General features: G+C 42.4%; 1 protein-coding gene across 6 annotated transcripts in view; it reads left to right on the forward strand.

Annotated features, from left to right (window-relative positions):
• ptprz1a (protein tyrosine phosphatase receptor type Z1a) overlaps positions 1 to 25,334 on the forward strand; it is a 56,375-nt gene that overhangs the window by 8,704 nt on the left and 22,337 nt on the right. For all 6 annotated transcript variants that reach the window (XM_064342736.1, XM_064342737.1, XM_064342738.1 and 3 more), the window contains exons 2-7: positions 10,927 to 10,995; positions 20,250 to 20,429; positions 22,281 to 22,432; positions 23,250 to 23,345; positions 23,995 to 24,061; positions 24,366 to 24,523. In XM_064342736.1, the coding sequence (XP_064198806.1) occupies positions 10,927 to 10,995; positions 20,250 to 20,429; positions 22,281 to 22,432; positions 23,250 to 23,345; positions 23,995 to 24,061; positions 24,366 to 24,523 (722 nt within the window). The remainder of the gene's footprint in view (positions 1 to 10,926; positions 10,996 to 20,249; positions 20,430 to 22,280; positions 22,433 to 23,249; positions 23,346 to 23,994; positions 24,062 to 24,365; positions 24,524 to 25,334) is intronic.

Below are 25,334 nucleotides of genomic sequence, written 5' to 3' on the forward strand. Positions count from 1 at the left end.
TGTGTGTGCATGTGTGTGTGTATGTGTTGTGTTATTTTGTGATTATAGTATTGTCTTGTGTGTGTTGAAACTATGCGCGTGTATTTGTGTTGTGCTATGTTATGTTATGACTGTATGTGTATTCAGTGTCTGTTGTGTGTGTAGAAGGGTGCAGTGTGAGGTGGCTCATTGGCAGATGATGGAGGAGATCCGAGAGGGGGGGTGGGGGGGGGGGTGGCACATGTCGTGGGTCTGGCAGGAAGTAGGGGTCAGGTGACACCCTCCCCTCCATCGCTCTAGACATCTGTGTGTCCCTGTGTTTTCACTGGGGGAGAGGAGTGTGCGCGGGCGTTGTTCGGGACGCTGTGTGGACTCACGCTATGAAGAGGGCCAGGCAACGCCGTGGGCAGTGCCAGCTCTCTCCGCATACGAGCACACGCGACGAGGATCTGACCACACGCTGGGCAGCCAGACTGCCTTTCAAACATGCATGCATGCATGCTGTCCATGGCTTCTCTGTGTAAAGCAATTCTGCAGATACCGTTTTCTATCAACGTGCAAAAAATATCAAATTCACAGGATGTGAAAGCTTAGTGAAATCACACAGACAGAACGTGAGGGTGCTCTTGCTATGAACACATGAAATGCCTCTGTATTGACTTACTTGTCATGTATGAGTTGTCATGCCTCTAGAGAATAATGTATCTCGTATTTTATTAATGGTACTTGCTGTGTTTAGTTTATATCATATTAACCTATACTGGAGCCATGGTATCTAAAAGACAGCATCTGCTTTAGAAAAGATATGCTCGAGCCAGATTTATTTCTTTATTTCTAAAATAAATGAGAAAACTGGTTTTCCATTTGAAATCAGTCTCATTCAACTTCAAATACAGACAGGGCACTGTGCCAGTCCTAATTTGGATGGAGTCAATGGAGCAAGGAGACAATATTATGCGTTGGCTATTAATGTTATAAAAATATGGCGCTGTGAAAATAGACTTAACAAATGCATTTTTTTCTATTTACTGCTGTAGCTATTTTCATTTTTTACTTCATACATTAAAACCCGACTGGGCTAAATCTAATTGCGTAAAGGAAGGGACAAACCATCAGTGGTGTTGATAAACATGTAATTACCACAGATGTCGATGCAACAGAGTTTTATGTTAGCCCTGAGGGGGGGGGCGGGGGTTCCGTTATTGTATTACATTGCATTAAGTCTGCTGTTCCATTAGACTCAGTTTCAGGCTCCTCGCAGGTGATCCTCCTAACCGAGGCACAATCAGACCCCACGACTCTCGGAAATGAGATGCAGGCGGCCATAAAAGACCCCTCTCTGCCGGTGAAATGTAATCAGCTCAGTGTAAAAAAAAAAAAGGTTGGCTCACTGGAATCCCCCCAACAGACCCTGGGGTAACGGGAGAAAACAGGCAGCTAGTGCGCCTTTTTAAATCACTTCTGCCTCCGTCAACTTATTCCTCGGGCCCTTGTCCGGTTGCCCGTGTGGGATTAGATTAAGCCTGTCTGGACTCACTCTTGCCAGCTCCCCCCCCCCCAAAAAACCCTGGGATCACAGACTTCTGTGTTCCGAAGGAAGCCTTTATGCGTCTGGAAATCTTGTTAAAAAGAATTTCCAAAGCAGTCCAATGCCTTTTTTTTTTTTTTTTTTGGAAGGGGAAAAAGCATCATATGCGCATCGCTCTTGTTTGTTTTGTGGAATGTAGTGGGGTGGATAATGGGGGGGGGTCTCTTATCTACAGGCAGTTTATATTTGTAGCCACCGCTGTTAAAACTACAACACTGACAAGAATCTATTGAAATGAACAAATTGGTCTCTATCTCATGTTATCTGAACCCTGTCATTAAGTTTATTCACCGGTTCTTGGCTGAATTCACTGAACTCTGTGAACAAAAACATAGCCAGTGATCCAGGATATCGTTATGAGGGATGAACATTCTTTATTCATGCTTTCGTCATGGTAACTGTCAAAAAAGAGCGTAAAGGCCATCCGTTCCTCTCTCGAAACCCACGATTCAGGCTGTAAGCCTGTATCTTCATGGTGGCTGAGCCCTATCCGGTGTGGAGCAGCGGAAGTCTGTGTTGTGAAACGGCTAAAGGCCACGAAGGGTTCAAAGTAAATGCGAAGCTCCGGCTTGTTATGGTGAAGTGCGCTCCTGCGCTTTCCTCAGTCATCAGCTTTTATAAACACTGCGTGAAATTGAGCTCGGTGTTTAAAACATCTGCAGCCCCTCAGTACATGTTTATAAATGTTCACCGTGTAAGTAATGGCTGAAGGAATTAGAAAGGGTAGTCGGTTAAAACAAAAGGGGCTTTTTTTCCCCCTCCTTCGGATTCAGGAAGTCCTTCTTAAGTTACACTGACGGCTGGCTGACAATAACAGGGATTGTGTTTGAATGCGTCGTTGAAAAGGTTGACTGGTGGAGTTGGCTCGCAACGGAAAAGTGCGATTTTGGGCCCGGGGGGTGGTGGTGGTGGTGGTGGTGGTGGGGGGGGGGGGCGGCAGTGGGGTAGAGAGCGTCTGGCCGCCGGGTCCCCTGGTAAAATGATATAAACTCATACGGGCCGGGCTGAAAGGAGGCTGGCTGAATTTGTGTCCATGGTAATGGGTGCGAGACTGGAGGAAGTCACGGTGGCCAGAAGCCATGAGGAGGTCCGCTTGTTCTCCGGGAGCCGGGTTCGACGCGCCGTGCATGCTGATCGGGGGCCTCGTTCCAGTCCGGTGCTCTGATTGTGCCGCGGAGGGAAACCGTATATCACCGCTGGATCGAGGCAGACCGCCGATTGCTCGTGGGTTTTAGGCCCTCAGCAGGTGACGGTGGATTGATATGGCAGAAACATTGCCTGGCTTTGTGGAAAAAAAACCCACAAGATGATCATATTTCCATTTTGTACACACTTGTGTGTTTGGCACACATCCAGGGCAAATAATGGAGGAAATGAATCATGGAATTCATTTTCATTCTCTAATTAGGCTGGTTTAGTCCTGACTGTAGTGACACATTCGGTTTTATTTACACACGAACACACACTCATGCCACACACACAGGTGCGTGCACGCACACACACATTCACACACTCACACACAAACAACTCCCAACACAACTTATACCTTCGGCTTTTTTTCTTGAATATGTCGTTCTATAAATACGTCTGTACAGTTATCTGTAGAATGGATAAGTTGTCGTGGTGCATTGTTACGACCCACTTTAAAGACACATAATTAGACAGGAAGGTGTTTGCCAGCACACTCTCTTACGTGACTTCTGGCCCTGCTCTGTTGACACAAGCCTACCCCTCTGATACTACCTCATCAGGTCACAGTAGTCTGGCGTCCTGATATTCTGCCAACCTAAGAACAGTGTGTTGACTTTAGGATTTTCCAACGTACAAGTTTTCTGTGTTTGAAACTGCCACTACTGATCCACAAGCCCGCTATAATTTTTGTTACGGTCTTTGAAACCTTGACTTCTTGTGATTTGTGATTTTAGACCTTAGAAAGACTGACAATATGTTCTCTGTACCTCTGGCAAATGTACCAAAGGGTGATACAGAGAGGTTCTATTTCAGAAAGGCCTCATTCTGTTATGTATTGTTGCAAGCAAACAGCTGAACTTCAGTTAGCTTCACAGTTGTTTAATCAGCAGTAAATTATGTTCAGTGAAGAATGGATGATTGTCGGCTAAACAGGTGCACAAAGGTGCTGGCTGTGCAACTGGTCTTCATATTTTTCTTTGCAAACACGGATCTCATCCAAAACAGTGTTTATTAATGTTGTGGGTATTCCCTTGTGTAGGTACTGTATACAGAACCTTTTCCAGCTTTGATGCTGCTCTAAGGACTTTGGCATCGGGTTTTTAAGTGACCATGATTCCCCGCTGGCTGTTGTGTGCGGAGCCTCGCCGTGTTGACATGTAGCCGGTCTAAATCTGATCTGTAATGGGTTTTGAAGTGTTGCCGGTGTCCCCGTCTCTGGAGATAGGGGATTTGCCTGCATCAGTCCTGTCTCAATGCTAATGTTTGTTTTCACTCTCACCTTCTGCTGGAAGCAGAGGGACCTCACACAGACAGCCGTGTGAACATACGCGCATGCATACGCACATACCCACACGGGCATGTTCTTACTCGCTCGGTCTTACACAAGCACATACTGCTCAAACAGACACAAAAATGTATGTTCACATGCAGACACCCCCCTCCCTCCCCCCCAGGCCATACACAATTATTCTGGTGGGCCTCTTGCTCCTTTGTGTTCTGTCAGTGCTCACGAGAGCTCTTGTTGTGAGATATCCATGAGACGTAGCCCACTTTTAGCAAACGCAACTGGAGATGGGTGTTTACGTTAAACAAACCCCAACAGCAGAGATTAACGAGCGCCTTATGTACTGTTTATATTCCGATCATGCAACATTGTGGGAGCGAGGCCTGACCCTTAATGCCTCTCTTTTGAGTCATTTCGATCAAATGCATTTTCTTTTGGATTACTTACGGGAACTTCTGAAAATGTACAGGATGTGGCGCGTTCAACTTAGTTTATGGACAGGTGCTTGGTAGGCTCAGGGTAATCCAGTTAAAGACATATACAGCTGTGAAAGACAGACAATATTGCCTTAATGGTCAAGTAATGTGAGAAACGGGGAAGATCAAAATTACCCGGGTCAAAATCAGTGTGTTTGCAGACAAAATCTATGTGTGTGTGTGTGTGTGTGTTTGTGTGTGCACATGTACGTGCATGCATATATGCGTGTGTATGTGTGTGCTGTGTGTGTGTTTGTGTGTGTGTGAATCCCAGCTGTCCGAATGTGTTAAGCCGTCTTCCATCAGCAGGCAGTTAATTCTCACGGTTACTATATGTCATGATTTTGGCTGCAGAACCAACAGCTGGATCATAATGTATATGGATATATGCAGATCCACTCTATTGTCCATGTGTTTTGACCAAGACAAATTACACATACACGTGCAATTTTAAAAAATATACAATTTTCCCATGAAAATAGTACTCTGCTGGAGTCTGAGGAACAACAGAGTCAAATATAGGATTTGAACTTGCAAACCCCCCTGTCTGTTGTAGCCATATGTCTTATGTCATAATGCTGTGTTTCAGTTGTGTCCTTGTTGGGAAGGCATTTCTTTCCCACACTTTCTTGGGAATTGGCCATTCTGCAAGTCTCTCAGGCTTTGGATACATGTTGATGTGATATTGTCAATGGTTACATGCAAAATAAAACTATAAGTACTGTTAGAATATAATCGCAATAGAAAAGAGACAATTTCAGCTGTGGAACCTGTGCACAGCTAACTGCTAATTATGTAAGGATGCCCCTTTTATGAAGAGAAAACCATTTTAAAAAATTGTTTTCTATTAATAAAAACTGTATCCACACAGAGTTGGCTATGTTTAATGTCTTAGTTGGCACTACCTCACTTGTATCAGGTTCTGCACTGATAAACCAGAGACAGGATTTAGGCTCGCTTTCCTTTTGCGATATGAATAACACATTGCTTCTCTCACAGAACAGCATGGCTTCTCACCCTTATAAATAATTTTACGGTCCAAGAGATGAACACATGTCCCCGGCACAACCGGTCACACGTTCAAAGTACAGGCCAAGTCTCCCTGTGTTTCTGTCAGAGTTGGGGTGCTTTAATTCTCTTCGGCATCAATATTCTGTATATTACACTGTACACAGTGAAAATCCCATCAAAATTCTCTTGAAGATCCCCTACCCACTGAATATACTGTCAGAATCCCATCATTCCCTTCTGGCAACCCAGTATGTAATTTTCATTGACAATCTATGATGGCTATTCAAATGGGAACTTTCACCACTGACAGTGCGTGACTTGTTCGAGCGGAATCTTCATTCAAGCAGATCTTCGTCTTTCATTGATGCCATTTTGTTGTTGTTTTTTTTCAATCAGTATCATTCTCTTTTCGCATTCTGTGATTTACAACCAGAATACAGTGTGTATCAGTTAACAGGCAGGCTTGTTTTACAGAATATTTTTCCTGTAATATTCCACGAGTCCTCAGTGATTTTGATTCCACTGATTATTCACAGTCCTCTGCTGATAGTCTGTGGGTGTTGGAGTGTATATAAATTCCTTTCTGTAGAGCAGTGAAGACAGGCAGAACCTGTCCTCGCGTTTGGTTATGATGATTATAGAGTCTGCATCTTTTGGGGTTTGAGTTTACTTGTAAAAGGTCATTTCTGTTTCTCAAGAGCGTGCTCATTTGCTTCTTCGGTTCTACCTGTACAGTATATGAGCATGACTTAGCTGCTTCTATGTAGTGCTGAATGTCTCCACTGTGAGGAAGATGAAAACTGGATCTGAGGAGGAGTGCTGCTCCTGGAAGTTCACGTCTATTTTCGCCATGCTGTAGTTAAAATTCTATGGAATTAACTGGAAACCAAAGACCTGACAAACTGTCCCCTTGTGGATGGAGTGAAACACAATGCCCTCCCTGCAAATAATTAAACAGGAAGTCGGCTGCTATGATTGTCTGCTTGCTCTACTGTTTGTTGAGATGCTCCACATTTGCAGGGTATACTTGGGTTGAATGCATTAATCTAAGCTTTAACAGCCCAACAATGGTGTCAAGTTTTGAACACTGGAAACTTGAACAGGTCGTTCAGTCAGTGGTCAGAAGTCAGAAGTCATGGCAAAAGCAAGCTTTGAGTTCAGTCATACCTGTGTAGTGCTTGAAATAACGAGATTAAACCACTTTGTCCAAAGTGTCAGTGATACGTCCAGTCATACTCTACTGATGTAGCAAGGCTCTCTCTCTTTTCTCTCCTGGAAGTTGAGTAATTTCAAAATTATGTAGGAACTGGTGACTGGACAATCAAATCATCAACATTTCATAGGTCCTTGTTGAACGGAGCAGAATTTATATTTGTGTCTTGCCTCATTTTTAAATCTGAAATTATATAATTGCACCTGTTGAGCTGGAAGGTGTTTTATATGAAACCAGTTGAATGTGTTTATTTCCTATTGATCCAGCCAGATTTGGCCAATGGTGTTCAGGTGTTGGAAATTTTTATCTATAGCACCATACAACTACCAACGCTGCACCATAAGAGAATGTAGCATCTCAGTCCAACTGTACTTAGTTTTACTTAATTCCGCCCCCACTTAGCTGGGTATTTTAATAGAAGCTTTGGAGAAGCGGTGTAATGACTGTTGTTATCAGTGATTATGTGCTGATGGCTAATTAAGCGAAAAGGCTGCTGGAGCGTTTTCTCTGTTCGGCTGTTTGCTTGTTAATTTCAGTCTCATTATTTAGGCGTTGGTCCCAGTGAGGAAGACCATTATGGCTAGGCAGGCGATATGTTTGAACATTAGACAATACTGAGCTGAATTATCTGAGTTGAATAGAGTCATTACAGGATCCACTCCCAGGTTTCATGGAGAAAATAACACGCACACACCTACTCACAATTCATTTCATGATGAAATAGAAACATTCTCATTATTTCCCACAATGAATTGCCATAAACATATTAAATATAAAAACCTTTTTTAAAAAGTCATTTACAAATATATTGACCATGTACACTTTAATAACGTATCGTGTGTCGCATATATGTTTGCAGTGAATATTGATATTTCACTGTATTCCTGCACCTCTAACTGTGGATAAACAAAGCCAGCCAATGTCTCAGTGTGCTCATATAAAAATAAGTTGCCCAATAGATATTGTCCAGCACCAAGTCTACATTTGGTACTCCCTGCAGCCTGGAGCTGCTGGCGTTCCATACCAGTGTGTGTGAGAGAGAAACAGAGAGAAATAGAGACAGAATAGAGAACACTAAGTGGTTGTTTGTGTTATAATGTCTCATTAACATCTCTTCGCGAGGAGGTTGAAACTAAGTGGTTGCTGATTTTTTCGTTCCTACACAGTGCAGTGTAATTAGAGCTAAAAGCAGGGTGAAATTGATCCACTTAGAGCTGAGGCGTAGTTGCAGATTTACCCCAGATCTGTCTCTTTCAGCATGGGGCTCTAGCAGAAGCTGTATTGTATCAGGGTTGTGCTTGTTTGTATGAGAACATTATAGTGAGAGTTAAACACAAACATGACCACTATGATCTGTCACTTACTCAGGTTGTAGCCAGACAAGCAAGTGCAAGTATAAACAGGCCCTACAGGAAACTGATGTGTGTATCACAACTGTGCCTACCATGCTATACTGGTTTCTTATACTAATAACATGTTTCTAAAATGAAAAGATAGCATTTAAAAAATGTATATACAGTTGTGTGCACATCCAAGCTATGCTGTATAGATACAGGGCCAAAAGGAATGAGATAAAGGCTACAAACTACTACAATGAGATACATAATTAGAGAGGAAGGTGTTAGCCAGAACACTCTCTTACATGACCTCATCAACCCGCAATAGGCTGCCTGATTTAGCTGCCAAACTTAAGGAGAGGTTCTATTCATGCAAGCAGGCGACATTCTCATCAGGATGTTCAAAAGTGTGCTGCTTTGATTACCATACGACCATACGGAGCCTCCACATCAACGGGCGGATATAACGAAGCCCTTTGCCGCTGCTCAGTAAGCTCCTTATTCTCTGCTTCAGATGAGCCTGTGCCCTTTGCCTTAATTGCTGCTCACCTCTCTCTGCCGTGGTCCTGCCTCTTCTTCCGCTGCCCTCTCGCTCTCTCTTTGTTGCGATAGTGGGAACAGCTGGCCGAAAAAACCCATGAACTCGAGATTCTGCCTGAGATTTTCTCGCTTCCCAGAAGATGAATTGCGGCTCGTTGGAGCTCACAAGAGCAATTAATGTTCCTCTTAAGCACTTGACACACTACAAGCTCCTTGCCCTCAAAGCCATTGCAAGAGTTGAGCATAGGTGTACCGAGTCTTAACAAATTGGTCCTAGTTATCGTCAGGGCTAAATTGGGGTTAAAATCGTGCACAGTTCTTCCAACGTAATTCATTAACTATGAGTCAGTATGTTGCAATGAAGACAGCAGAGCAAGTCAGGTAAAAAGATGCATGACTCAGTGTGGCATGGTATTCCCAGCTAAATAGCATAGACCAGAGAGGCAGAGTCTCAGAGACTACTGATCTACCCTCTTTAATGTTACAGGTTACAAGTTATTTCTGCTATGTCTGGCCCCTGGAAATATGGCCCTGTGAACTCAAGCACATAAACTCTATAATAGCCGTTGTGAAATAAACCTTTTCCAGTAAGCACGAGTGGCTCTATGTATAAATATCAGACTAGGCTAAACCAGAGATAATTTTACATTTGTTTTAAAGTAACATTTTGATGCCCACTATCATTCGAGAGGACATTGGCTTTGTAGGGTTTCGTAAATGATCATCAAGAGCGATCTTCCAGCTTACACATAATGTTTTCGCTGTGTGCTTATGGTGAAGCAGGCGGCATTATGAGGACATCACAAAGATGTCACGACAACGCTGTGAGAACATCCATGTCATCAGGGTTAAACACTGGTAGTCAACCCACCGGATGAGTCATCCCCGTCCACAGCACAGTTCAGATTCAAAATCCTTAAAATAAACAGGCTCTGTATGTAAATGAGACATTTGTATCAGTTATTCTTCCTAACAGCGTGCTTCTGTGGCTTGACGGGCTCTGTTTAAATTAATAATCCACATGATATTTATTTTAATTGTATCATTGCTGTCTGTCGCATCATCTCATTTCAGATTGAAGAGAAGGAATTGCAGAGTGTGTGCTTTCTTTAATTTGTTTTGGAGATGGTAACACTCATGCCCATGATTTAGCTGTTACTGTTCAGATCTGTAAACTGTATTCATCAAGGCTTATAAATGAAATAGCAGTATAGATTTTAAGGACTTAATCTAAATGCCCCTAGCCCTTAAGTCTGTATGAAGTCAATTAAGTTCTCTTAAAATCAGTTGTTCAGCTTCTAGAGTAATTTGTAGTTTGACAATGTAACAGAATGTTTGGCTCCATAATGAACCGTGTCTGATGGACGTTTCCACGGATTGCGAGAATGATTTTAAGTCGCCGTAGCTGGGTTAGGTTTACATATGTGACCATTTCCAGCCCAGCGTGAGGGTAATGAAGTGAAATTGCTGATGTGAATACAGCGGCGTTTGGAGGCAGCAGGTGGTAGCGCCCTCCCCCCCCCCCTTCTCCTGTTCGTGTGACCGTACGTCTCTATATCCTGTCTCTGGAGAATGGGCTGCAGCCGATGGCCGTTCTTTCCGTTCCGGTGAGCGCTCTTCCGGGGCCTCATTCTTCCATTCCATTCAAAACTAGCTGCCATTTAACGGCGGCTTCTCCTTCATCACATTGTCATTATCGGTCCTATTTATTAAACAAATTCATGGTGGAAATGGGAGGGGGCAGACTTTGTTGAGGTGTCTGAATGAAGATATCATGCGTCACACGTACAGAGACTCTGTCACCCCTCGTCGTCCTTCAAATTCAGACTCAGTTTAGACTGAGTATGACTTTAAATAATTTTAAGTACTGAATAAACATAGCGAGGTGGAGCAGTATTAAACAGATAGATAATAATTGTAGTGGTGTATTTGCTGACTGTTTAAAAATACAAGCAAGCCCGTGAAATAAAGTGAGATCAAGACTTCTTCCTGACTTCTTCCATCAAAATAAATAGATAAATAAATAAATACAAATAAAAGACTTCTTCCTGAGAGTAGACGTGAGGTTGACTTCCCTTGTCATGGTTAAATCCTCTAAAAACACTGCCTTGGTTCACGAATGTTCAGTGTAATTTAATATAAGCCCTGTTTATCTGGGAGGGATCCGGGGGGAAACTCTCCATAAGACTGTTTTGTTAGAGGTTACCGGTGAAGCTCATTGTTGAGCGAGCTAGCATTGTCCACTGCTTCAGTTTCTGCACAAAAGGAGACTAATTCCCCACCTGGTTTTGTTCTTTATGTTTCAGCTGAAGTGGTGCAAGGATACTTCAGAAGCCAGCGCAAATTCACAGAGGACATCGACTGGTCCTACGCTGGTAAGCATGGCTCAGCTGATCCCAGATCAGCCTCTAGGAAAACACACCCAACCACCTGCTATCTTTTGAGCTTATGGTAGATTTGCTTTTGCTTACAAGCTCTATGAGGGCCCTTCAGGGCCAACAGGTGAGGTCTCGGTTTGTTTGATTGTGGTTAGTTTTGTGATTTCAGGGAAAACTCTGTTTATTGAGGTAACAGTTGAGTGATTGATGCAGACAACCTGCCATCTGTTTTTAATTATTTAATTTTATATACACAATGCTGTTCTTATTGTTACTGTCAATCATATTTTACTGCAGATGTGTTTGTGAAAATCCACTTAGAATGCTGCAGGGATCAAGCAATGAAAAACTGACACTTGATTATACAGTAATCATTTACCAGAATAGATATGGAGATCATTTTCGCACGCTCTATAAATGAGAAAATGACTTTGAGGTTTTATAAATTAAACACAAGTCTTTGGTTGGACATGTCGGAGGTAGCACAGTAGCACAGGACGGAGTGTAGCACAGTGGTTAAGGAACTAGACTTGTAACCGAAAGGTCTCAGGTTCGATTCCCGGGTAAGGACACTGCCGTTGTACCCTTGAGCAAGGTACTTAACCTGCATTGCTTCAGTATATATCCAGCTGTATAAATGGATACAATGTAAAGTACTATGTAAAACTTGTGTAAGTCGCTCTGGATAAGAGCGTCTGCTAAATGCCTGTAATGTAATGTAATGTAATGTCAGTCTGGCCAACCCAGCCTAGTAGACGACATTTGGATGCATGCCTAGTGCTTCCAGCCAAACCATGCCCTTTATATCTCAAAGCGCTTCACAGTGAACGGGGGAAAACCACTCCTACCTGGACTGTGCATTGCAGCCGTTTCACCACACATCAGCTGAAGTGGAATGGGGGGGGGGGGTTAAACTGTTTTCTTTTTAAAAGGTACCACTTTAAGGAACAATTATGTTTCCTTTAGCTGCTCTGTGTTTAGAGGTTTATAGCTATAGGTTTTATAAAATACACAGTTTGTGGAAAATTAAATTCAGAGATGTCAAATAAATACAGGAATTCAAATGACAACTTTCAAACTATCAAATTAACTGTGAGGTCAGCAAGCACAGTGTGACCCTAAACCACGGTTGGGGTCAAACTAGCTGTCTGGCAGTCCATGTTTAGGAAATATAGTATTGTCTCAGTCATATGCATGAGCACTAGCAGAGCTAAGCCATAGTCCTGTCAGTGCATGCACCACTGAACATAGAAGATTAGGAATATTGTTTAGTCCTTTACAAACCGAGCTGTTATGGTATCAAAAAACTGATCTTGCTCTTGTTTTGTGTGTGAAATTTTCTCACGCAAAACTTTCTCTGATTTTACTTGCTTGCACTGTGATTCACTAAGTGACTTTTTGGTGAAGTAGTGTCCATGACGTGACCATGCTTGCCATAGTTTTTGTGGGAACGTAGCTTCATTTGAAAGTGTGGGAAAAGATGGGAAGGAAGAGAGGGAAAGTATGTTTATCAGACCCAGTTGGTGCAAGGGAAAGACTTTTTCAGCAGTGTCTCTTCTTTAAATTATTATTTTCCAAGAGTATGCAAAATAGGTTATAATTAGTACCAATAAATTTCTTTTGAAACGGAATAGGCAAGGAGACTGGGAATTAATAGCCTATTTGAAAATATAATTCAGGAGAACATTAATGCATTTTCCTCTCCTCTAGATCTTCTAAATTCATTTCAATTTATTCCGTCTCATTCCGGAATTTGCATTTAAATGTGAGGCAGATTTTTCCTTTCAAATCCATTTTGTCACCGTGAATTGTAAGAGTTTGGTGCTGACCTGGGTCACATACTGTATTGGCTGTACCTACGATAACTCATTCCTAACATGCGCAAATGAAATAGAGGCAGAAATCAGTGTTCAAGGGCCTTATCCTATGTGTTTTTCCTGTTTTTCTTTTGTATTGTTTTTTTTTTCTAAATTAGACAACCTTCTGCCGAAGAGTTTGAAAATAATTATGACTGAGTTTCACCATCTTTTTATGCAGAGGAATATTTCTGCTCTTTCTTGATCCTGTTTAGAATAAAACACAGAGATTCCTCTTGGTTTCATCTCCAGCTTTTTATGGAAAGTAGGCCAGAACTGCAGCTCAGCTGATCCTTTGAGATGCTGGAGAGGAAATGAAGTAATACTCCATGCCATACAGTATATTAGACTGTAAATACAAAGAGAAGAAGCATTTGTGTGGCGGGCATTGTTCATTCATTTACTGCACCCAATCAAGGAAGCCAAATGTAAAAATGTGATACTTTCCCCTGAGTGGATTTTCCAGCACTTGCATATATTTGCCAGTTTACTTCTTTAAATAGAATCTCCACGGTGGGTGGGTGGTGGTGGTGGGGGGAGGGGGGGAGTATGGGTGAAGGGGAAATATTCCTGTTAAGGTGCCTGTATATATACTGCATGAGCTGCATAAATAAACAAACATGTATCATCTCTCTCTCTCTCTCTCTCTTTCTCTCTCTTTCTCTCCCTTTTACTCTACTCTTCTTCATGCTTCTAATGTCACTGAAGTTGTGATGCTAACTTGACTAGAAGACATGAGTCGCTTGGAGACACACAGGCAGCAGTGGGGTGACAGGAAATAGGCATGAATGTCTATATGGGACTCAGCAATGTGTGAGGGTGCGAAACTGGATGGATAGGGCACTCCTTATTTAAAAAAACCCCAAGTGGCAGTGCCCTCAACCATGCTTCCACTTAACCGAGTGACATATGTTATACGTGCGATGCTCAAGTTGAGCGTTAACTTACCCAGTGATAGAATATCACTATAATTGGCTCTCTTGTAAATGGCGACTTCTGGTGCTTGCTTTTTAAAATATGTATTATTCATATTGTGTAGGCAAAGAAAATGCTGTTGTCATTTACAGGAAAACTACTGCGTTTGGCTGCATTTTACATATGAGAGCTTCACTGCTGAGCACAGCGGGGAAGCTTTAGGGTGATATCTGTATTTGTAATGGCAGAGAGTTGGTTTGGGTCCAGGAGTTTGTGTTGAGGGGACGTTGTGCAAGTCTGCGTGAGAGCGTGTTTCTGCGGTGCAAACGCACTCGCCTGGTGGACGGGTAACTGTCACATGTGGAGAGGGCTTGTTTGTCATACTCAGAGTGATTTGTGTGTCAATACAAGCACTGGAGCATAAATAAGTGAATTTACATGTGAAAAGAGATCACTTTGGCGTGAGGCTGCTCTGAGAGAGAGAGAGAGAGAGGGAGAGGGAGAAAGAGAGACTGAGAGACAGGCAGAAGACTGAGAGACTGGTCCCGGCTTTGTAGAAAATGCATGTCTCATGTCAACAGGTGTTATGAAGCTCCAAAGTAATCATCAATGGAAATCACACACACACACATAAACACACACACTCACGCATGTACGCACACACATGCACACACACAGACACTTACATATGTGTAAGCTTACTTGAATGCATTTGTGTGTGCTTGTGCATGTGTACACACTCACATTTATTACTGCGTTGTGCATTCCTGTCCGTATCTGTGCTGCGGTGTTATGCAGGGTTGCAGCTCTGTGTCCTGCCTGGTCTGCCATGTTGTCCCTTCTCCATCACCAGGGGGTCTCTGTGATCCCCTGCTTTGGCCTGGCCCTCTCCACCCTCCCATCTGCCATGGCTACAGCTCATGCCCGAGCCTCACGAGCCCGATCAGTCTCTGATCCGTCCTCTCTGGCACGTCTGCGTATCCCCATCCTGTCTTCTCACTGCTGGAGAATGTGAGCAGAAGCTCAAACCGTTGCATGAAGCCTCGTTATGAAAGCAAAATAACTGAACGGGCCAATTTACTCATGACAAGATCACAGTGTCCACACGTGATACCCTTCCCCACGTCCAGTAGCTGCTGTTGCTTAATTGACTTGAATTGCTCTTTGGTTCTAGCTCTTCTCATGCCTTATGAGGTTTATCATAAAGGAAATTCTAGAATTTCCAGAATTTTAAAACTTGTTGGAGATCATGTTAATTATTGGGATGGACTGCTCTGGCACTCCCTCATGGTTTACAAGGAGCTCCAGAAGTCTGCGTTCCTTCCTGGGTTTGACGTTTGAGTCATGGTGATGTAACGCTACGGTTTCAGCAGATGTGGGACAGGATTGTGTTTGATGTCTCGTTACCGGAGGGAACCCGCGAAGGCGCGCACGCACGCACGGCGAATGCCGGTCGAATCGCCGTGTGCTGACGCATCGACCGCGTCGGCGACAGGAAGTGGTCTGGACGTGGGAGGACGGGCCAGGGAGCGGGGGCGATGTTCTCTTTATACTCCGAGCCCTGGCCATTTGTTAGGTGTAATCCTATCGCACATAAAGAGCACAATAGCCAGAGTCCTCGCTTTATATGCCCCTTTTATGTGGCTCCAGTTTTGTCCAGTAGGGAAAAAATAGCCCCTGGAGAAAAATGGCCCCCGAAGGAAAGAAGTTTGTTTGTCCTTTAAAGGAACAGAATAATGGCTAAGAATAAGAGGGGACGGACTTCTCTCCATCTTTGCATCAGTGTTCAGTGTTTTCATCTGAAAAGGTAGAGTTTGCTCTGAAGGTCTGAGTGGATTGTGCAACAGTAAAAGAGAGGCCTTTCACCAGCTATAGGCAACAAAGACTAATAAACACCACAGGACCATCGTTCATGGAGTTCTTTTTGACAAAATGATTGTCTTTATGGGGGAGTCAGTAAATGTGCAACAAGCTCATTAACACATTTAACTTGTGAAATTTTTTTAGCCTAAAAAATTAGGGCATTTTTGATGCCATTAAATATTTTAAATGATCTCTATCTTGTTAGCCAAGAGCTGTGAGTTGGAGCTGTAGACTAAATTGTAATGATTTCCTACTCTGGGGACATTAACGTTGTTACCGTGAGATTAAATGAAGACGCAAGGTCACACAAATGTGTTGTTTGGCAGGTGAGAGAATGTTAGTACTTGTTTTTCTTGCTTTTGTGTGTGACCTATAATAGACTCTAAAATGGTAGCAATTTGAGTTTGTTTTTGTTGAATGTGAAACTGTGATTGGCAGGTATTTCAACTGGTGGTTGTGAACAGTAGGGGAATGTTTTTTTTTTTTGCATGCAGTCACAAAAGCAGCATACTATAGCTCTCTCAAAATACTCACACATACACATGTACACACATGCACACATATGCACACAAGAATGCAGGCAGAGACAGGTAATTGGCTTATGTCTTCATGAAGGATTTTTCCAGTCCATGAAGTGGAGATTATATATTATGACATGCATTCTCTTATTTTAAGGTAACTCTGAAACTAGTGTAGTGTAAGGCAGAGTATTATTTTGTTGAGCATACATTTCCCACAATTCTGTTTTGTGGACTAGTAATTTTGGGAGACTTTTTAGGGACTTTATTTTTGTATGAACCTGGAAGAGTTGACGAAAATGACCTAAAAGCTTGTCCCATACTCCCATGTGATTCAAGCTATGAAACATAAATGGAGGGAAAGAGCTAAGGAACGCTAACTCCGAGCGATAGCACGTCATAATAGTGCTGTACTAGTTGTGTTTTTAGAATATTAACATTGATGTCAAGTGTTTAGATGCTTAAAATAAAAATGAAAAGAACAGCAATGTATTTCTAAATACTGAAAACCCATGCCATGTCCAAATATCCCAAATGCAAATACTGCGCTTATGTATTTGGCCAAGGTCTTGTGTTGTCACATTCTGTGCATCCTGCTGTCACATGACTGTGCTGAGACATGTGGTCAGTCCAAGCCAGAGAACCAGAGGGACAGTGAATCCTTGAGTCCTTCTACACCAGATAATAAGCACTTACAGTGGGGAGAGGGGATTACTGATGGCCCTCGTGTAACCTGCTTCTACCCCCAGCACCCCCTGCTTAGATCTGGGAGACAGAGGGGGAAGGGGCTCAGTTCAGTTAATCAGTGTTGTGATCCTTTGTGTAGTCTGTAACTCAGATTAGGAGGAAAAACTGCACTCTCTATACATACACAGTTTAGCCATCACCTTTGTACAATGTACACAGTTTACTAAATGAATGTCATATGCTGCATGGTGATAGTTCGGTATATTCAAACAATCACATATATATAAATCACTGGACATGGAGCACACCGTATTCACTGTAAACGTTTTTAAGTGCAGTATGTACATACCATAGAAGAATATGTCACAGCTCTTCCAAAGGAAACTCATACTCAGTTGATGAGAATGGGTAGCGCTGTCCCGTTCACTTTTCCAGAATATCCAATAAATGTTAAACTGGATTAAAATTTGGTGATTGAGAAGGCCAGAAACTCCTTTAATGGCACTCCTCAAATCATGGGCTTACTTCTCAGGCTTTGTGACTAAAAACATTCAGTGGTTAAAAATGTCATTTTCTAGCCCCAAGTAATTTTCATTGTTGTCTAGTGAACAAAGAAATATTCATAATTAGCCCATTGCCGATATTAATGGGAAATCCTCCATAAATTCAGGTGGTTCTGTCTGACAAAGTAGTTGCTTCTCCACCCCTTAAATTGTTTTCAGTCTACTTGCATGTTAATGCAGCAGACTTAGCAGGAAATTGCCTGCAGTTATTTGTTATAGCACGTGTCTCCTGGGCGACATACCCAATTAAAGCACTATTCTTGGCGCAGTGACACACCTCTCTTTTTGGTATGTGATCCTGACGGTGACTGTGAGTAGTCACACTGGAGGATGCCCTATTGGCTGAAGCATTGCCCAGCATTGCCTCATCGTGCATGAGCGACTCCTCCGGTCGATTGGACATCTTTCATATGTGCATGAAATGTAGTTCTTCGCTGCAATGGCAGTACAACTAGCTGCACACACCTCAGTCAAAGCAAGTGGTCATTTACTTTCTAATTGATGGTAAATACATTTGGGTATCACAGAAGCAACATCACACAACAACAGTAATCATTTAAAAAGAGGTCTAAACCAAAAAAAAAAGGTTTAAAAAAAATCACAGAATTTGGGCACCAAGAAGGCATGATCAAAGCACAGCTGAGGCCCAGACGTTTCTGTAGAATAACAACAAGCACTGGTGTGCACGAGCTGACCTGAATTAAAATAATGAGCAGAATTAGCACAGCTGTGGACATAGAGGTAACTGGACTCTTTTTCCTAGGTTAAAGAATTCAATGGCCCTGCATACACTGCACATACATCAGGGATCAATAGCCATGCTGTTCATGGCACTTTCTGTGACTTACACCATATGGCCAAATATGTGGACACATGACATCTAACATCTCATCCAAAATTATGGGCATTAATATGGAGTTGGTCCACCCTTTTCTGCTATGGCAACCTCCACTCTTCTTCTAAAATGTGATTGTATGCTGCAGCATTAAGATTTGCCTTTACTAGAACTGAGGGGCCTAGCCCAAACCATGAACAACAGCCCCAGTCCAAGGGGTGTCCAGATACTTTTGGTCCTATAGCGTACCGTCCTCTCTGCAGTGAACGCTGCTGTCTCTCTGCCTGAGTGCCCCAGACATGCTGCTGTCCTGCTGTCTTGATAGCTCCTCGTCACGCTTGTCTTGTTAAACCACGGGAGCTGGATTTGGCCCTGAAGGTGTCTGGCAGCTTCCTGTCTCCGTTGTCACAGGCAACAATATCATATAAGGAAGGCAGGAAGGAGAGGCTCCCAACAGAAAAATATGTAGCTGTACTTAATCAAGAAGTTATATACCAGTATTACTCTAAAGGTATTGTCACGTAAATTACTCTGGCATTGTTGTATTTATTAGGCCATTTCTCTTGATGTTTTGAATTGACATATCAGTCAAAAGGTGAATAAATCAAAACTGAGAGACTGAGTAAACAAAGTGGTAAAAAAAGCAAATAAAAACTGTATACAGTATAATGTGATAATGTTTTCCGTAGAGATGGATTGAAGCACAGCTGAAATATTATGTTATTCTGTGAAATATATAACCACATTAAATATTTATTTGCTGGCTTTTCCCCTGAAGGTTGTGCATATTATATCAATATCATATTTTTCATTATATGAAGTTAATAGTGTTATTGTCAACAGTATTTTGGAAAAGTTAAAGAGTAGCAGAATATTTATCAGGTAAATCTCATCAGTCAGAGATTCATCACTCCTGCCAGTTTACATGTCCTAAGCTATCAATCAATATTATATTGTTTTCTGTACCTCAAACACACAATTTTCAGCAAGAAAAAGTATTTTTATCCTTGCCTAAATTATTTGTTCAGACAAAACACTCTGCAATTCAGGGTCAAGAAGGTTGCCTAAGAACTGCAGATGAATGTAAATCATTACCTGTATCTTATGCGCTCTTCCAGAAAAGTAATATCCTGTTCTGAAAAATATTCAATATTTTTTATATTCAAAACCCATTTAACCCCCATCCCCCACTCCCACCCACGCATTATTTTTAATAATATGTGCATTATCTCATATTCAGAATAGAGAATAAAGAATGAAGTGTAACATATGTAACATTTCTTTTTTATAACGAACAACATACAACAAAGGTAGTCTGCGCAAAAGTAGACAACTGTGTTTTAAGAAAGTAGAAACAAAGCATACTTGATGTACTCTCAGACTGGCTATTCTGTGCATTTGAGGTAGCCTTGTTCTGCAATTAAATGGTTAATTAATCTCCACTGCCATCGAGACATGGCTTAATTATGTTGATGAGCCACAAAACATATGATGCAGCCTATAGTAATAATGGAAGCGTGTCAGAATTTTTCCTTCTCAATGGGCACTGGAACTCTTGACAGGCTAATGTTTCTGACCTGTAACAGCGGCTGACTCTATTCATTTCTATTACCTTTTTTGGTGAAAAGAATCTCTAGAGGGCACTAGGATTATGAATCAGCGATACGAAGGAATTTATTAAATGTAGGCGTTACAGTTTGTGTGTATGTGTGTGTGTGTGTGTGTGTGTCTGTGAGTGTGTGTGTGTTATGACTCACTCCTTTGTCCACCAGAATACGTGGATTAAACACCACATCTATACCTTTGATTTATGTCAGTATGTGTTTCAGACTGACATTCTTCTCAGTATGACTGTAATTTGATTTCCCAGTGTAATTCATCATGTGCCATCGTAACCATTATACTATATTATACAAAAAATCATCAGAAACGTTTGTTAAAACTCAAGATTTATGTGTACTCCATACTGATTTTAATCTAATTCTGTTATTGCAATTCCCTCACCCTCCCCCAGGAACACTTAACCAAAAGAACTGGGCCAAGAAGTATCCATCATGCAATAATGCCAAACAGTCCCCCATAAACATCGAGGAGGACCTCACCCAGGTGAAGCTTCAGTTTCAACAGCTGAGGTTTGAGGGCTGGGACCAGCTGACCTCAGACACCACCGCCATCAAAAACGACGGAAAAACAGGTGAACTCCCTAGCGTCCACTGAGCTCTGATATGCTTGACTATGGCGACCTTGCAGTGTGTTTTGACAACCCTTTCATGCCATTTCTCTGCTACAACATCTCACCAAATGTGTGTGAATGATGGCAAAGAGAAGGGGGCAGAAATGGATAATAGAACTCAAGTCCATATCAATCATTAGATCCTGAAAGAGATTGTTTTGTAGTTGGAGCCTAAATGAATGTGTGATAGATCTGCAGATCCTGGAAGATGGAAACAGATGTTTGATGCTTTTACTTGAGCATTACAGAGCAATAAACAGAGCTTAATGAGAAAGGTAGAGTTTTAATGATGATATCCATTAACAAACCTATCTGGTTTCACAGCTGGGTAATATTAAATGTGGATATAATCTTTTCCGAAATGCAGAGGTTCATTTCGGGTGCAGTCAGAGAGAGAGACATGTTTTAATGCAGTAATTGTTTCTCTGCTTTCACCTTAAGAAATGGTTGATAAGAAAAATCATTCTTTTTTGTTTTGTTGTTTGTGTGTGTATGTATGTCTTTAACAATTTTCAAGTCATTATTCCTTATTTCTTCTCATCACGGTGGTCAGACCCAAAACTATTGAAGCAAATGGCATGAAACTAGGCTGACTATATGCCATTAAACTTCAAACGTTTTAACCTTTACGGCAGATATATTCTTTAGCACATGAATGTCATCTGTCTGAATATCTTCCACACTCGAGATAACAGCCTGGTCACATGCTCAATCACATTAATGGGTTATAATCTGACCATAGCAAGCATGCTGGGCTCGTTACAAAAATGGAATGTCCAAACACAGTCGGGCTATTATTTATTTATTTATTTATTATTTACATATATATATATTCTATAAACATACTATACTGTAACGCACCAATATAATAAAATACTGTATACTGGAACCATGTCACAGGGAAAACTACTCATTGTCTGGCTTCAGTACTCCAAATAACTCATCAAGGTCTAGATTACCCTGCATAGCCATAATTATTTAATGCACACATACGGTCAACTGCACATGTTTAGCCTGAACAAACTTCCTTACTGTAAGTGCATAAGCGGCTAGTGAATGTTAGCTAGCAATAAAGAATTTTTTTTATTTAATTTGATTGATAACATTAGACCACAGGCTGATGATTGCTAACTTATTTCAAAATCTGACCAAATTTGAATATGACAGGTTCCCCACCCCTAGTGCAATTCCAGAGAGCATATTTTAATACTTGCTAGCTTACCAGCAAGATCTGAAATTCTCAATATACCGGTTCCTTGGAAGTCATTGTGGGTACTTTTTTTGTGGTAAAACTTGAATATGAATTCTTTGAAGTAAATAAATCTTTAATATATCCACTTACACATCAATTACACATTTTTCTTTCTTCTAGAGTTACTTTCTTTGAACTGTTGCCCACATTACAAAGATCAACACAATGTTTCTATTTTCCCCGTGGCTCAGTGCGCTGTGATAATTTAAAAAATTTGCAAAGATCAAAAAACACAAACACACCCTCAGTCGGTTTTGAAAGGTGTGGTCTAGCATGAATGTCACCTAAATCATCTGTAGGCAAATGTCACATGCTTGCATGTGTATGTGTGTGTGTGTGTGTGTGTGTGTGTTTGTGCGTGTTCGCACGCACATGTGATTATGTGTGTGTGTGTGACAGTTCTATTGGGCGTTGTATCTAGAGTAAATCCCTCAGTTTGTTTATTGCAGACAATTAGAAATGTGCCATTGAGCTGTGAGAGTTGCTGTATGCGTATAAGTCAGGCTGACGCGTGCTCCGCCCTTATTAAAGACTGTGACGCGGCGTTTGGTGTATTTCAGTTGCGGTAGACCTGAACGGAGAGTTCTACCTGAGCGGAGGGGGGCTGAGGTCCCGGTTCAGGGTGGGCCGAATCCAGTTCCACTGGGGCACGTGCAACGCCTCCTCCGACGGCTCGGAGCACAGCCTCAATGGCGTCAGGTTTCCGCTCGAGGTACAGTAATTACACCCCGTCGCGGCTCACTGGCTGCAGAGCACATAGGCACGCACAACAACAGCGGGAAATGTGTACAGAGAGTGCTGATCCACACTGAGCAGCAACACAGTCTTTCGACAGGCTGCGATGGCGGTGTCTCATCGTGCAGCAGTGACCCCTGCTGGTAGATCGGAAACTGACGGTTTACTTGTTGCGCTGCACGTGAGGTGTCTTCCTCCAACTCGTGTCTGTGCGTGCCCAAGCTGGTGGTGACGTGCGTGTGTGGCAAACACGCCTGCCACAGGCCACCGAAGTGGCTTTCCTTGGGGCCCTCCAGCACAGAGACACAGGGAGATGATGTTCCAACAGTCCAGCTTTATTTACAAGGGTTGGCAAGATGTTATAGCCGAGGAGCAGATGTTAAAACTGTCATGACAGAGCTCTCCCCGTGTGAGTGGGGATGGCAGATTTAACCTGTGCGCAGTGATTACCTCACTACGCACAGGTGCAGCCACTCCTGTTCCTGGGTCCAATTAGCCTGGCCAACTATCTAATTCTTAACCAATTATCCAATTGGCCAGGTCTAATTAGCTTGACCCAGGGCAGGTGTGGCTGCTTAAACCAGCCATCCCCACACCACAGCGTGCTTTATTAGAATCACGCCATCGATTCTTCCAAATCAACAACGAACGCTTTGCTGAACATCACAGTGTGAACATGATTAGGCATTCCAAGCTGGGAGGGGAAAAAATGAAAGAGACCCGAAAGCTATGGTACCATTATCAGTTTTATTTTTGTGATCTTAGAACTCACGGTTGGATTTTCTCTCTTTTAGATGCAGATTTTCTGTTATGAACCGCACAAGTTCAAATCCATTGATGACGCATTCAAAGATGGAGGAAAGATCACAGCTCTGGCTGTCTTGTTTGAGGTGGGTTTACATCATTGTGTGTGTGTGTGTGGGTGGGGGCCTGCCTATGTTAATTCTAAAATATTTTTCAGTTGACACACTCACAGAGGAGCATCTGTTGCTATGGTACTGTACAGTATCTCTGTGATTTAGTGAGAATGAGTTGATGAATTTGGGGCCTGTGTGAACATGTTCTCGTGACTCAGCTTTCTGCTGTGGAGGCATGATCTCTTGGTTTTAAACTGTCCAGTTTGGCACTTTCCCCTGATATTTCATGATGACTCCAGCAGTGAAATGAGTATTAAACCTCTAGTCATAGGAAGTGTTTTGTTTTTGTTTTTTATATGTTTTTTATAAAAAATATCCTTGGATGTTCACTGTCTTTAAAGCATTAAAGTAATGACAGTGCAAGCACTGTTCACCCTTTTAACTTAGGTCAGGTTTCTAATTTAATCACTTGATTAAAGATTTACACCAATAGTTTAAGAGTGAATCACATCACCCATTTGCGTTCTGTGTAATAACAGTATTATCTGTGTATTAACCTATTAACCCTGTGGTGATGTGTCCAGACCGGCACACAGATCTCTCTGTCCCTCAGTCCAAACTCTAGAACTGCAGCAAAATGAGGTGGAATAATGTGGTGGGGCCATTTCTGTATCCCCTGCAGGTCAGTCATGAGGACAACGACAACTACGTGCCGATTATCAACGCCGTGAACTCTGTGAGCCGATTCGGTATGTGTCTACGGAGGGCTGGCCCGTGATTTTCTTTATGATAGCCAGCAACTTGCCAGTGATAAATTCATACATATATATGTATATATATATATATGAGAAAATAAAAATATATAATCCATCCCCTGCTGTAGCACCTGCTGTATTGTCCATAATGCGCCCCTTGGGTTCGAACGCTCCAAAACGAGACCGGGTCATGTTACCCATCTCCCGCTGTTTTCCCCCAACGATGGGCGTCCGCTGATGGTGGAATCTGAAGTGCTTTAATGGATGCGCCTGCATCCCTCCTCATCTTGATTTCCAGGTAAAAGCGGCCTCGTGGAACCGTTCAGCCTGCAGAGCCTCCTGCCCAATTCGACGGGGAAATATTTCACGTACAACGGCTCCCTGACCGCGCCGCCGTGCTCGGAGACGGTGGAGTGGGTGGTGTTCAAGAACACCGTATCCATCTCTGACATACAGGTGAGCGCGGGGAACACGCCTCCTGGCTCGAGTGGATCGTTTAGTTCCGCTGCTGGCTGATCTCCCCCTGGGGGTTCACCAGGAATCTGTTGGTGTGTGTGTGTGTGTGTGTGTGTGTGTGTGTGTGGGGTGCACATGTGCATGCATGTGAGAATTATTGTGCATTGATGCATGTAATATTTCTTCTGTATGGTGTTTTCCTGTATTGTTTTTGACATACCTAATATATTTGTTACATTGTGTTTGATCAAATCTAATCTCTGTAAACCACTTTCATTATTATTACTATTATCTGATAAATGTGCGTGTGAATGGGAGTGTGTGTACACATTTGTACATACTGGTTTGTGCGTTTGTGGATTTCAGATTGATGTGTTTGTGTTAGTGTTCCTCTCGGTCGGGTGAGATCTGTGTGTGCGTGCATGCGTGGGTGGGTGTGTGTGTGTCTGTGTGTGTGTGAGCGTCTGTGTGTGTGTGTGTGTGTGTGTGTGTGTGTGTGTGAGTCTCTGCGTGTTTCAGGTGACAGTTTTCCATGCCTTTGAAGTCTGGTCACAGTCTGGATTTGTTTAATGACAGAGTGTGTATTCCTGTCAGTCACGGAGAAATAATAACCGGAGTTGAATGACAAGCATTCAGGTTTCTCAGGTCATTAACTGTTGACGTCCTCTTTGTCTGTTACCTTCACTCCGTGCAGTCGCACTTTTCTCTGGGGAGGGTGAGTCACCGGAGCTTCAGCCTCTCCCACAGAAAATGTGCGAAAGACATTCTCACATTCTCACATTTATGAATTAAAAAGAGAGATTGAAAGGGT

This window comes from Anguilla rostrata, chromosome 7, assembly GCF_018555375.3.
Source record: "Anguilla rostrata isolate EN2019 chromosome 7, ASM1855537v3, whole genome shotgun sequence".
In the NCBI taxonomy this organism is placed as follows: Eukaryota; Metazoa; Chordata; class Actinopteri; order Anguilliformes; family Anguillidae; genus Anguilla; species Anguilla rostrata.